The sequence below is a fragment of the Artemia franciscana genome, chromosome 1 (assembly GCF_032884065.1).
Source record: "Artemia franciscana chromosome 1, ASM3288406v1, whole genome shotgun sequence".
NCBI lineage: Eukaryota > Metazoa > Arthropoda > Branchiopoda > Anostraca > Artemiidae > Artemia > Artemia franciscana.
The window spans coordinates 18,670,279-18,684,961 of record NC_088863.1 but is presented as its reverse complement, the minus strand read 5'-3'; the positions used below and the strand labels follow the sequence as shown (position 1 = coordinate 18,684,961).

At 36.1% G+C, this 14,683-nt stretch overlaps 1 protein-coding gene across 1 annotated transcript in view; it reads left to right on the top strand.

Moving 5' to 3' along the window:
* The window catches only part of LOC136026593 (cofilin/actin-depolymerizing factor homolog), a 29,596-nt gene extending 15,534 nt beyond the window's left edge, over positions 1 to 14,062 (top strand). The window contains exons 3-5 of the mRNA XM_065703309.1: positions 197 to 321; positions 5,444 to 5,572; positions 13,166 to 14,062. Of these exons, the coding sequence (XP_065559381.1) occupies positions 197 to 321; positions 5,444 to 5,572; positions 13,166 to 13,234 (323 nt within the window). The 3' untranslated portion in view covers positions 13,235 to 14,062. The remainder of the gene's footprint in view (positions 1 to 196; positions 322 to 5,443; positions 5,573 to 13,165) is intronic.
* Positions 14,063 to 14,683: the final 621 nt, after the last annotated feature.

Sequence of the window (14,683 nt, the reverse complement as noted above, 5' to 3'; positions counted from 1 at the left end):
AATGAGTGGCGTATAATGCACATGTACCAAAATTAGCCTGCAGAAGTGATTCAGTTGAAGTATGGTAAAGTAGAAGTATGGTAATGCTTGGGCTGTCGGAATTATTTGATACGCATTTTGTGTGCATAATGTTGAAGGTTCAATCCCTGCATATTTTTACTGCTTTTCTTATAGAGTATTTTTACTTTTCTTATAGGCGAAAGAGACGCTAGCTATGATGAGTTCCTTAAGAACATAATGGTTCTGAGCAATGGTGAGAGTGACTGCAGGTATGGTGTATTTGACTTTGAGTATACCCATCAATGTCAAGGGACAACAGAGGTTGGTTCTGTTTTGTCTTTTTCTCTTATTTAACACACTGAGATTATAGTATTAATTTGAGCCGAATCTAAATAAAACACATGATTTCCAAAGCTAATTTAATGTCCTTGATCCCTTAGTTATTCCTACCTCCATAACTGTAGCTCCAGAACAGTAACTTCCATAGTCACTCCTACCACAAATACTTCAGGTAAATAGATAAAAATCAAAGGTTTTGTAAAAAAAAAAAGTTTAGAAGGATTTTAAAGATGAAAAGGAGGTGCAATTAGCTTGAATAAGATTTCACAACACAAAAGTTAACTTACAATGCTGAAACCTCGTGTTTGTTCGGAATGAGCTAACCCTCCTTAGATCCTGTTTAGCTGAGATCTCTTCTGACGTTCTTTAAAAGATTACGATTTTTTTTCAAATGTTCGACTCCTTAAGTTTATTAAAACTTCTGTGGAATTTTTTCTATTTGCCACATATCTCATCCTGTGTAATCAATATGTAGTTTTATTATGGCACTTGGTATTAACCAAGTGACATATAGCAATCGCAAATTATGTCGGTCCTGGTTTTGCTACTTTAGGCACTTCCAGGTAAGCTAGGATGATGAAATTTGGCAGGCGTATCAGCGACCAGACCAGATTAAATTAGACATAGTCTTTTTCCCGATTTGACCATCTGGGGGGGGGGGGGGCGTTAATTTGAAAAAAAAATGAAGTATTTTTAACTTACGAACGGTTGATCAGATTTTAATGAAATTTGATGTTTGGAAGGATATCGTGTCTCAGAGCCGTTATTTTAAATCCCAACCGGATCTGATGATATTGGGGGGGATTTGGGAGGGGGAACCTAAAATCTTGGAAAACACTTAGAATGGAGGGATCGGGATGAAACTTGGTGGGGAAAATAAACACAAGTCCTAGATACGTGATTGACATAAGGGAACGGATCCGCTCTCTTTGGGGTAGATGGGGGGGGTTAATTCTGTAAATTAGAAAAAAATGAGGTATTTTTAACCTACGAACGGGTGATCGGATCTCAATGAAATTTGATATTTAGAAGGATATTGTGTCTCACAGCTCTTATTTTAAATCCCGAAAGGATCTGGTGACATTGGGGGGTTGGGGGTTGGGAGGGGAAAACCTAAAATCTTGGAAAACACTTAGAGTGAAGGGATCGGGATGAAATTTGGTGGGAAAAATAAGCACAAGTCCTAGATGCATGATTGACATAACTGGAACGGATCTGCTCTCTTTGGGTTAATTAGGGGGGGGGGGTAATTCTGAAAAATTAGAAAAAATGACGTATCTTTAATTTGCGAACGGATGATCAGATCTCAATGAAATTTGATATTTAGAAGGATATCGTGTCTCAGAGCTCATATTTTAAATCTCGATCGGATCTGGAGACATTGGGGGGGGGGGGGAAATCTAAAATCTTGGAAAACACTTAGAGTGGAGGGATCGGCATGAAACTTGGTGGGAAAAATAAGTACAAGTCCTAGATACATGATTGACATAACCGGAACGGATCCGCTCTCTTTGGGGTAGTTGGGGGGGGGGTTAATTGTGAAAAATTAGAAAAAATGAGGTACTTTTAACTTACGGGTAATCGGATCTCAATGAAATTTGATATCTAGAAGGACGTCGTGTCTCAAAGCTCTTATTTTAAATCCCGACCGGATCTGGTGGTATTGGGGGAGTTTGGGTGGGGGAACCTAAAATCATGGAAAACGCTTAGATTGGAGGGATCGGGATGAAACTTGGTGGGAAAAATAAGCAGAAGTCTTAGATACGTGATTTACATAATTGGGACGGATCCGCTCTGTTGGGGGGGGGGGGGGTTAATTCTGAAAAACTAGAAAAAATGACGTATTTTTAACTTACGAAGGAGTGATCGGATCTTCATGAAACTTCATATTTAGAAGGGCCTCGTAACTCAGATCTCTTATTTTAAATCTCAACCGGATCCAGCGTCATTGGGGGGGGCAGTTGGGGGACCAGAAATCTTAGAAAATACTTAAAGCGGAGAGATCAGGATGAAACTGGATGGGAAGAATAAAAACTTGTCTAAGATACGCGACTGACATAACCGGGCCGGATCTACTCTCTTTGGTGGAGTTGGGGGGGGGGGGGTAATTTTGAAAATTGAGGTATTTGTAACTTACGAAAAGGTGACCCGATCTTAATGAAATTTGATATTTAGAAGGATTTTGTGCTTTAAAGCTCTAATTTTAAATTCCGACCAAATCCTGTGACATTGGGGGGAGTTGGAAGGGGAAACCGGAATTCTTGGAAAATGTGAAAATTGGGGTATTTTTATCTTACGGATAGGTGATGCGATCTTAATGAAATTTGATATTTAGAAGGAATTCATGTCTCAGAGCTATTATTTCAAATCCCGACCAGATCTTTTGATATTTGGGGGAGTTGGAGGGGAAATCTTGGAAAACACTTGGAGTGGAGGAATCGGGATGAAGCTTGGTGGATAGAATAAGCAAATGTCCTTGATACGTGATTGACGTAACCGTACTGGATTCGCTCTCTTTGGGGGAGTTTGGGGGAGGGGTTCAGTGATTTGGCGAGTTTGGTGCTTCTGGACGTGCTAGGACGATGAAAATAGCTCTTGTGTTTTCGGATAATTGTTATCTAAAGCGCGTTATTGTTCCTAGGTTTTGCCCCCCCCCCCCACGTGATACTTCTTGACGCATCCACTCAGATGCTATTCTCTCAATATTAGAAATTATAGGAAGTGTTTTAAAATGTGATTTTTGTCAGGGAATAACAGCAAAGAGGCGCTGAATATGTAATTATGCACAGTATCACAGAATTTCATCAAATAGTGTACATATTTGATGGGGGCTTTATTTAATTAATTTTCTATAAATATACTTTAAAAATATCAAAATCGTTTAGTTGCTTTAGTTAATCAGTTTGTCGAAGAAAAAATTAGACACCAAAGTTTCTGAATTGTGGTGCAGGATAAGATTTCGTGGTGCAGGACAACCACCAAAATAAACTTAACGAAATCTCAATTTTAAGAAGCTTTAAAGATAACATACCAGATCTAGTCGTAAAACTTTCAGGCCACGACCCCCCTCCTCCTTGTAGGTGCTACAGGAACGTTGTTTTTCTTTTGTGGTCCTATTTTAAGTTTTTTTTGTTTTTGTTTTTTCATTTGATTTTATGTTAATTAAAAAAAACACAGCAAAAAAAGAAAGATAATTTTGTGACATGAGTTTAACTGATAAATTGGACTAAATAAACAATGATAATCTATTCATGCAACAAGAATGCGTTTGAGTTTTTTGTTTCGATAACAGCTTGACGTTTCTATCTTAATAATACGTTAATTTTTTGTTGTGTTAAATCTGAAAAGAAAATACTGGTCAACTAGACCGCCTTATCAACAAGGAGTGAGTCATTCCATTAGGTGACAATCTTTCGGGGAGTCATATGGGTCAATCCATGGGGGAGGAGCACATACCCCAATTCCTCTGAGAGGGTGATATATATACTTAATTACTTATATTTTTCAATATTGGCCCATGTTGTCAGTCTTTTCTCTGGGTAGAGATTAAATTAAAAAAAAAAATCAACGGAAAGTAAGGAGCAACATTAAAATTTAAAACAAACAAATTGTTTTTTTTGTTTTTTTACATGATGGGGACTGTTCCCTGCTCACCTCCTCGCTCTTTACGCTTAAATTAGACTTTTTATTAAAACTTTAAGAACAACTCCTGAATGTAAGGACAGTTGAATTGAAATAATAAGCATTTTTAAAGCGCTACGAAATTTAATAATAACAAGCGAGGGCTTGATGAGGGGGCAGCTCCGGTCACGTACGGAATAATCTCTATCTCACGCTTTGTTGCCACGAACTGTTTTAAATGGAGAGCTTTTATATCTTTAATGTTGATGTTGTAAAACCATTTGCTTGCATATTCACATTCAGAATATCATGTTTTTATTAACCACAATGAAACTTTTTAGGAGCAAAAGTTTTTCTCTTGATGTTAACTCTATTTTCTTAATATTTAATGAACAGAAAATGGAAAAAAATATACTGATTCTGTGACGCTTAACACAAATGTTCTGGCCAGAAAACATCGCATTAGCCAGAAACAACTCCAATCTGTTTTCTGTTGTTTTCTCTAATCATTTTTATGCCTGGTGTTATCTATTTAAACAGCAAGTACAACACGGGTGAACTCATCCTTGCATATATTGTTGTTGAAACCGTGAAAAATGTGTTTTTTTGTGTGTGTGTGATCTAAATAGCTTGTATAGTGGCTATAAACGAATACTTGTCAACCACTGTTACATCATATCCATCTTTGTCCCCAGAGAAAAGTGGCCTTTGTTTTGGCCAAAATTCACACGTAGCTGAGGGTTTTTGTGGCTGAGGTGTATTTTAATCAATAGTACATAAAAGAAAATGTTTGATTTTACCATAAACTGTCATCTTTAAGTGAGTATTGGGTCTCCTATATGTGGACAGAGGCCTTAAACACCTAATCTCTTTCCATTTTTTTTCTCTCGCTCAATGGGAATTCAGATCATAAAATCCCGGCTATAATCAATCCCCTTTGTCCTGATAGTTTGAATTGATTCTTCCAAAAGTGCTCAACACAAATTTTCTTAACATTTACTAAGTATGGCCGCATCTAGGGAATATTTAGGGGAGGGAGGGGTTGCTTAAAGGAGACCTAATCATGAACATGAAGGAGAACAAGAATGTTTTTATTTATTAAATTAAATTCAAAAAAGTTCAAGTTCAGGTGGGGGGGGGGGGGGGCATTTTTTATCTTTTTATTGGAAAGACTAAAAAGTTATATATCAAAATATTGGTCCTGCCTACCCCCATCCCCTAATTGGCGACCCTGGGAATACTTCTCTGCAGTTTCCATGACCTTTTCATGGATTCAATGAGCCCATAAAAAAGTAGCAAAGTAGCAAAATTCTAAGTGATCACTAGAAATCTGGAAACACGTATTCGTATAAAAATCATCCCTTCAGGGGGTAATTTGTTTATAAGACCCCTCCCATGAAGACAGAGTGGTTTGTTTTAAGAGCGTAAATGGTCAAAAGTATATTAGTATTAATAGCATCAATATAGCTTTATATTGTTTCAGGGTAAGAAGGAGAAACTATTTCTGATGAGCTGGTGTCCAGACAACGCCAAAGTAAAGAAGAAGATGTTGTACTCTTCTAGTTTTGATGCCCTTAAGAAGTCCCTTGTTGGAATAGCAAAGTATATTCAGGTAATTTCTTTTTTTTTTAAATTTAGCTGTATAAGCCTTGAACTTCGTTACGTTGCTATTTAGAATAGAATGGGTTTTATTTTCAATAATAGCTTTAAGCTAATTCGATTAACTTAATATTTAAAAAAGAAATTATATAAACTAAAGAGCTACAAAAAATAGCCAGATCAAAAATCTAAAAGCCCAATTACATTGAGATTTTGTTTCCTATAACAGCTCTAAGCTAACATGATCAAATTAATAAATGTTTAGACCAAGGAGTTAAAATAAAAAAATAGCAATGACGAAAATCTATATGCCCAATCACCTTGAGATTTCACTACTACAAAGATTTAGCTAGCGCTAATTTCGGGAATCAGTTAAATTCATCCATAATAGAGGTTCAGCTGGCGTCCTAAACTGGGTCAATCCAAAAATGAAGTTCAATTGATGTGAAGTTAGTCAAGGCTGAATCAAAAAGAATTTTTCAAAGAAATTTTGATTGATAAGTGTCTGAACCTGATGAAAATAGATAAAAAAAAAATGATAATAATAAATGGAAAGGTGAAATGAAAAAAGAAGTAAAATATTGGGGAGAGCTACTAGATAAATACAGGGAATAATACAGTATTAGTTGGCTTCAGAGATTAAGTTATTCATTGATTATGATAAAAATTTAGTCACAACTATCATTTAGTACAGAGTTTTAGAAGAAGCTGAGCTTCAATACTGATAAAAATCTCATTGCAGATGGGCCTCAAAGTAGCAAGTTGTACTTCAGGGTAAACAAAAAAATGCACACCAATATTTTACAAATATATTACGATATCTTTTCTTTTAGGGAGTGAAAGTACTTAAGTTAGTAGTCTAAGATAGTTATTTTTTTTTGAAAATTGATTTGGTTGGAAGGACGAATATGAAAGTGGATGTTGGACAATGGGGATCGAACCAACTTATGTTTTGCTTATTGTTCAGTAAGTTGGATGAAGATGGTATTGCTCCTACTCACGAGCAGCAAAGATGAACTTTTAGATGAACTAAAGAAAATTTTAGATCCCTTTTTGAAATGTTCTCAGTTAAGACATCTGATTTTATTTATAAAAATGCCAGACGAGACAAGCGTAATCAGGTGAAGGTTGAACGCAAACAACGAATAGTTGTTAAACTAGTCACTTGTCGGATTTATCACCTGTGGTAACGTAATAAACTAATGAACTTGACTTGTTTGAGTTAATTCTAATCAACTTGAGAATGAAACCTAAGGTCATTATCTAACCAAACAGCTAAGAGCTTTACGGAGCTTTCGATTCTCAGCTCATAGTCAGTGTTGCCAGTTAAATTTGTTTTAGGTAACATGACCAATTAAATGTTCAAATAATTAATGTTCAAATTAAACTTCAACTTTAAACTTTTGTCAAGGTCGTATTTCCGTGTCTTAAATAAGGGGTCGATTTCAAGTTCTGTAGAAAGAGAATCATTTAAAGTTTACTTCATTATATTTATTCAGTTTGTGTCTTACATTTTGTTGTCTTGATTTTGGCCGTATACGATCATGACCTTAGTTTTAGTTGTGTGGCTGTTGAAATTTTTTATTTTGACTTATGGTAAATTATTGGACTAAAAAAAGAAAAAATTTAATTATCAAAGGCTCTTGAAGTACCAGTAAAAATAATTGTGGCACCCGATCCGTGCTTATTAATGTTTACAGTTTATCCATTGTGAAATAAATATAATCAAAAGCACACATTTAAACTACTTAAAAGTCAATAAAATCTAAAAATAGAAGAAAATTGATTGTCTTTTATTAACTTTTAAAGTTAGAAATATCCATCTGCTTCCGAATGGGCATCGCATACTAATTGATTATTGCCACGGGAAAAATTTCGAAATACCAAGAAAAAGGGTTTTTTATATTGCTTCAGTATCATATTTTAATTCACCCGGAATGTGTCATGATGCATGTTATGGTATAGTAATTGTTTCCAAATTTGGAATAAGTTTTTATTCTATAGAAGAAAGCAAAGATTCTTGTCGGAAGATACGTAGACGGTGTTGACACATCAGCTGGAAATGTTTGTCCTAAAGTCTTCGTGGTTATTCTGTTGATAATTATCAACCCAGTAATGTCACTTAAATTAGGATTGGAGTCATATAATATAAAAGGGTTGCCATAATCCTTGTTTTGACCATACTGTTGGATTGTGTGTGTGTGACAACCGTGCTTAGTATGTGCCTAACCCCACTTCTGTCAATAGGCTCCCCGAAAATGGCGCACAATTAGGTTTTTTAAACAAGGCTAGTAAAATGTTTTGTTTTTTGTTTTTTTACGATTTTTGTGTGTGTATCCTAATTTATTCATGAGGCTAATGGTTTCTTATAGCTGATTTTTTTCTCCATTATTTTTCTCTTGGGATACAATAAAATAATAAGTATATTATGAATCAATCAATCAATTTCTGAAATACAGCATGGCATGCCTCAGATAATACTTTAATTCTATCATCATCAGAGAGGAATGGGCAGCCACATAGCAGATTATTTAGGGTTGAAACAGCCATTTCAGAATCATCTCTATGTCTTTCTTACTTTTATTGCTTCATTATCAAATACCTTGCAAATCCTTTGTCTTGACAATTATTTTTTCGAAGTTGGAATAGTTTACGGCAAAGGCAATAGGAAACTAAATGGAAGCGAGTCCTTAGTGTTTTAACATGATTGTGGTAAGTTCAAACTACTAGAGCCAGGGACAATGCAGTGCTACTCAGCAGAATTAGGAGGATTCTAAACAAGCTTGCATTGAGTTTAATCTAATTTGCTCATCATCAATTTACTAAAACTTGGATTTTAATCCAAGATCTTCAGGTTCTTTGGATCCGTCCCGGTATTTTTTTTATTGGTCTTGAAATTTTCCTGAAAAGGACTTTTTATTTTATTTATCGTGAAATAATGGTTGGTTGGTTTGCTGAATGTAGACTTGCACTTGAACTTCTTGAATAAACACAGTACGCAAGACATCTACTTTTGAAATAATGGTTGGTTGGTTTGCCGAACGTAGACTTGCACTTGAACTTATTGAATAAACACAGTACACAAGACATATACTTTTAACAAATGTATACATAGGTCAGATGCGTTTGCTTTGTCACACACATATACACACAAACAAGAAAAAAAAAGATGCGCTTTTCAATAAAGAAAGAAGAAAAAAGTAACTTGAGATTATTTTGGGATTTGCAAAATAATCTTGAACTTAACAGGACAACCTGCCACTGTGCACTGAAAGACTTTTCTTCCTCAAATTATATTAATAACAACAACCGTGATTCATATACCAGTTCAGATAACTTATATTTATCTATATACTAAATGTTGGGCGCGCCACCCAAACACCTAGTTGGTGGGGCGCTTCGCGCCCCCTCCAAGCCCCCCCGCGCGCTATATTAGTTACGCGCCATTGTAATTGTGTCCCTGTGTCCCACCTGTGAATATATATATATATATATATATATATATATATATATATATATATATATATATATATATATATATATATATATAAAAATAAGTTGTCTGTGTGTGGATCAGGTGACGTCATGTTTCGGCTGACGTCATGAAATTAGTTGCCATCATTTTTGCTTTGAAGGTGAGGTCGTTCAAGTTATATAAGACATATGTTCGCGTAGATTTCTATTAATGTTTAAGTTTACAATGACTGATGAAGATGCTCAAAGAGTCTATGCCAAAAAACTTGCTGCTGATAGAGAAAGTCAGAAAAGAAAGCGTGCCGAGGAATCAAAAGAACAGCAAGGAAACAGGCTTGAGGCTAAAGAACGCAAAACCGCGCAGTTAGATGAAGATCCACCTGGACAGCAAGAGTCAAAACATATTAAAACTGAAAATGATAGCGATGATGATTGGGTTTGGGATTTTGACTTGGAAAAGGTCATCAATGACTACCAGATTTTAGTTAAAAAAACAAAGGTTCGGCGATATGTATTTCATAGTGAAGCTGAAAAATAAAGAAGAAAAAGAAAACTGAAAAAAGAAAAAAGAGAAATTACAGACTGGGATACCGGGACACAAATGACGACCGGGACACAGGGAATATAAATGACGACCAGGACACAGGTATTTAAGAATATCGTTCAAAGACAAATTTTTAATTGTAAGAAGACCGTTGAAAGAGAAATTTCTAATTGTAAAATGACTGAAAAACCTACAATGGCAACGGTACCACCATCGAAGTAGATAACCAGTGGGTTTACGGCCAACCTACCATCTTCAAAGATACCACGATGGGAAGACTCTACACCGTTCACCCCAATCAACATGAATGCTTCTTTCTACGCCTGCTTTTGGTGAATGTACCCGGTCCGACATCCTTTGAGTATTTGAGAACTGTAAACGGTACTATACATGACACTTACCGTAGTGCATGCCAAGCTCTGAATTTATTGGAGAATGACCAACACTGGGATAACTGCATCAATGACGCGTGCGAAACGTCAACCCCAAGTCAAATTCGTACACTTGCTCTCCATCAGCTCCTACAGAGTTATGGGAAAAATATAAGTCAAAAATGTCCGAAGATATACTCCATCGAAAACAGTTAGAGACGTCAGAAATGACTTTTGATTTTACATCAGAAATTTATAACGACACTTTAGTTATTATAGAAGATTTGTGTGTACGTATGGCAAACAAACCTCTTCAGGATTTGGGAATGCCTTCACCTAACCGTATCGCTGCTGTTTCGACATGTGTAGAATTGGATCGTGAACAAAGTTACAGTACGAGTGATCTATTGTCGTATGTACAAAATAACATTTACAAGTTAACGTCGGAACAAAAAGACATTTATGATACGATAGACTCAATTTCAGGACGTATACAACTACCTGCTGATTTCTGTAGTTTAGTGACGTCCAAAAATGAATTGATTGAAAAAGTATTTCCGAATATTCTAAAAAATTATAAAAATAATAAATGGCTAAGTGAAAGAGCGATTCTCGCACCCAAAAATATAGACGTCCACGAAATCAACAATATTGTTTTGACCAAGATTCGAGACCAGGCAGTCCTTTGCAAGTCAGTCGACACAGTTTTGGAACCAAATGAAGCGGTTAATTATCCATCTGTATTTTTAAATTCCATATATCTTTCAGGGTTTCCACCACACGTGCTACAACTAAAAATAGGCGACCCACCAAAGCTTTGCAATGGCACGCGACTTGCCGTAAAAAAAAACAATGGAAAGCCTAATAAAGGCGACAATCTTGACAGGGCATTTTGAGGGTAAGGCTGTTCTTATTCCTCGCATTCCCATGATTCCAACGGATCTGCCTTTTCAATTTAAAAGATTGCAATTCCCAATTCGATTAGCATTTGCAATCACCATTAACAAAGCTCAAGGTCAATCATTAGAAAAATGTGGTATAGATCTTAATACTGATTGTTTTTCCCATGGACAATTGTACGTTGCATGTTCGAGGGTCGGTAAACCTGACAATCTATTTATATGCAGCGACAATTGGACAGCGAAGAATGTTGTATATTCGCAAGTTTTACGCAGTTAATTTGTATTGTATCCATCTATCTATCTATCTATATAAAAACGAGTTGTGTGTATGCATGTTTGTTTGTTTGTAAAAAGAGCGTTTGCATATGACGTCATTATTAGTGCATACGGCTTTGTATATGCACAGACAATGGGAAAGCCAAGAATGTTGTATATTCGCAATTTTTACGTAGTTTAACTCCTGCAGACGAAATGAATGCTTGCCTGAAAAATTCTAATTTATGGGCACACGTAAAAATATTAAAATTAACTACAAATATGCGTGTCCGATTGCAAAACGATGATTCTGGTCAAACATTTTCAGATCAATTGCTGGCAATTGGAAACGGAAAGCTTCCAGTAGTGGGAAAGCCAAAAATGTTGTATATTCGCAATTTTTACGTAGTTTGAAACACATATATAAATCTATCTATATTCACAGGTGGGACACAGGGACACAACTAAAATGGCGCGTAACGACTTACGCGCGCGGGGGGGCTTGGGGGGGCGCGAAGCGCCCCACCAACTAGATGTTGGGGTGGCGCGAAGCGCCACCCCAACAGCTAGTATATATATATATATATTTAACTACTTAAAACATGCGAATATACAACATTCTTCGCTGTCCCATTGTCTGTGCATATAAATAGATTGTCAGCTTTACTGACTCTTGAACATGCAACATATAACTGTCCATGGGAAAAACAATCCGTATTCAGATCTATACCTCATTATTCTAATGATGTGTCCCTGTGTCCCGGTCGTCATTTATATTCCCTCTGTCCCGGTCATCATTTGTGTCCCGGTGTCCCAGTTTGTAATTTCTCTTTGAGTGTCCCGGTCGTCATTTATATTCCCTGTGTCCCGGTGTCCTGGTCGTCATTTATGCCCCGGTCTGTAATTTCTATTCGAACAATCCCTGTGTCCCAGTCGTCATTTATATATCCCGCCTGTGCCCCCGGCGTCCCCGTTGTAGTTGTGTCCCTGTGTCCCGGTCGTCATTTATATTCCCTGTGTCCCGGTCGTGATTTGTGTCCGGGTGTCCCAGTCTGTAATTTCTCTTTGAGGTTCCCGGTCGTCATTTATATTCCCCGTGTCCCGGTCGTCATTTGTGTCCCGGTGTCGCGGTATGTAATTTCAACAGTTGACAAACATGACGTCAGTCGACAAACAACTTCATGACGCATACAGCTCAATCCTTATAATTTCGTCAGTCGACACACAAACATGACGTCACTCGACAGACACACACACAGACAACTTATTTTTATATATATAGAAGATAGATAGATATAAAAATAAGTTGTTTGTCTGTCTGTTGACTGACGTCATTATAAGGATTGAGCTGTATGTCGTCATGAAGTTAGTCATATACCAATTCAAAAACGAGTGTATTCAAGCCGAAGTAGCTGAGCTGGTAAAGCGTTATGTTCCAGGTTCTAGGTCCGAGAGGTTCCAGGTTCGAACCTTGGCTTTAGCATTGATACAAAAGAAGAAAAAAACTAAAAAAGGTAAAAACTACAAAAAAAAACTAAAAAGAAAATACTAAAAAAAACTAAAAAAGAGAAATTACAGACTGGGACACTGGGACACATATAACGACCAGGACATATAATTCGCAATAAAAGGAAGTTGTTACATTATACTAGTTTCAAAAATGGGTGCAAATATACTTATTGTAGCTTTTTGGCTTACTAATGTAAATTAAAAGTAAAAAAAGGAGATAAATAAAATAATTATAATCAGCTTTTTAATTTTGCTTATTAATGCGGGATTTCTTCGTTTTTCTTAACTTGAGTCTCCTGTCATATCCTTTAATCTGTATAAAGTCACTCTTGTCTTCTTATTGTATTGCTTGAAATCTTTTCGGTATTGAATTTGTTGCACGTGCAACTCTTACTATCGTATATAGCTTACATCCACCAATAAGGAAGAAAGCATTGAGATTTACATGTGACGAACCTTACGAGCATAAAAAAAAATATGTGGTTTTACTTTTTAACACGTTTCAAAAGTTTAAGCTTATAAGATTATGAAATTAATCTTTTCTTTTTTAGGCAACTGATGCTAGCGAAGCTGCTGCTGAAGCCGTGGAAGAAAAACTTCGCGCCACTGACCGCATGTAAAGGAGTTCATTTACATTAGGAAAGCGTTTTTTCTCTTCTTGTTTTCATATTCCTTTTGGCACAGTTGGAAAAGCGACTTTATAAAAGTTTCTTATTTCTAATGTCATGTGATTTATCAGTTGCTTTTTGTTTAATTTTTATTATGCTTTTTCGACAATTTAAAACTGAAAGCATTGCTATTTCAATAAATTGAATGAACAGTGTTAGAATATACAAAAAACAGCTGTGTTGTGCTTATTGTAACAGTATGTTCAGTGTGAGTTGAAATTTATGTAGAGGCACTAACTTTTGCCTTAAGTAAAACAAATTCTTCTTTAAACTTTTTCTCTGTAGCCAAAGCGTAACGAATCAGGAAAAGTGCCCTAGTCACTTTCATTGGAGTGTTTGTACCTGGTTTTTGTTTGGAAGTGAGCCAGAATTTTCAATGTTGCTGGCGTAGTACACATTAGTTTGTTTTTTTTTTATTGTAAAAAGGGCCAAAGAACAAATATGTCTGTTTAAAGTTCATAAAGTTAGGAACATCACATATGGGATTTTTTTCATTCGATTATTCGGGTGTATTGATCAGTTTGATAGTTAATCACGAAAATATTAAAAATAAAGAATTCCATATTCTGCTTAAATTTTAAACACGTGCAGTGGTGGCTGGTGATTTTGAGAATTACTGGTTCTTGAGTCTATCTGGGATTAATTAGTAGTTGTACGTTTTCTTGATTCGTAAAATAGCTTTCCTTCTGTGTAGATGGCATGAAAGCGATAGAGTGGCGCTCAAATGATTTGAATGTTTCAATGAAAATATTTTTCACTTAAATAAAATAAGTTGATGTATTTGTGTTTACTTTTCAAATAGTACCGATTCGAGGACGATCCGCTTTTCGTTTGACCCTAGATGGTTGGCCGACAAGAAAAATCTTCGGTAATCGGTAAAAATCTTCGGTAAATAAGCTGCATGTAGGGTATGACGATCTTTCTTACAAAACAGATGAGCCGTGTCTGATAAAAACAACAGTATAGGGGCGCAATAAGCGTTATAAATCATGCTCAAACCGTTGCGGTTGTAACGGCTTTTGTTTGGGGATATTTTTACGTAAGCGACGCGTAGGTTTTTCACGGCTTGATTCACTAGGGATGAACAGGTAGTAGAAAGTGTTGGACCAAAACACAGACCAAGCCAACTAACTAAAGAAGAACACGGCAGAACTACAGTCTCTGCAACGAATGGAGCGACCGCATAAGGGGTATTAAAACAAATAAAACCGCATTTAGACGAATTAACTGACAATCCAATCTTAAATAGTTCATTGGTTAATTTAGTAAAATTGGAAAGTAATCCACGGCGAGTCCGGGCAATAAGGAGAACGTCGTCTGCATATGCAACAGAAGACAAACCAATATTACTGTATGAAACAGAACTTTTAAGGGGATGCAGAGACAATGCAAGCACACATT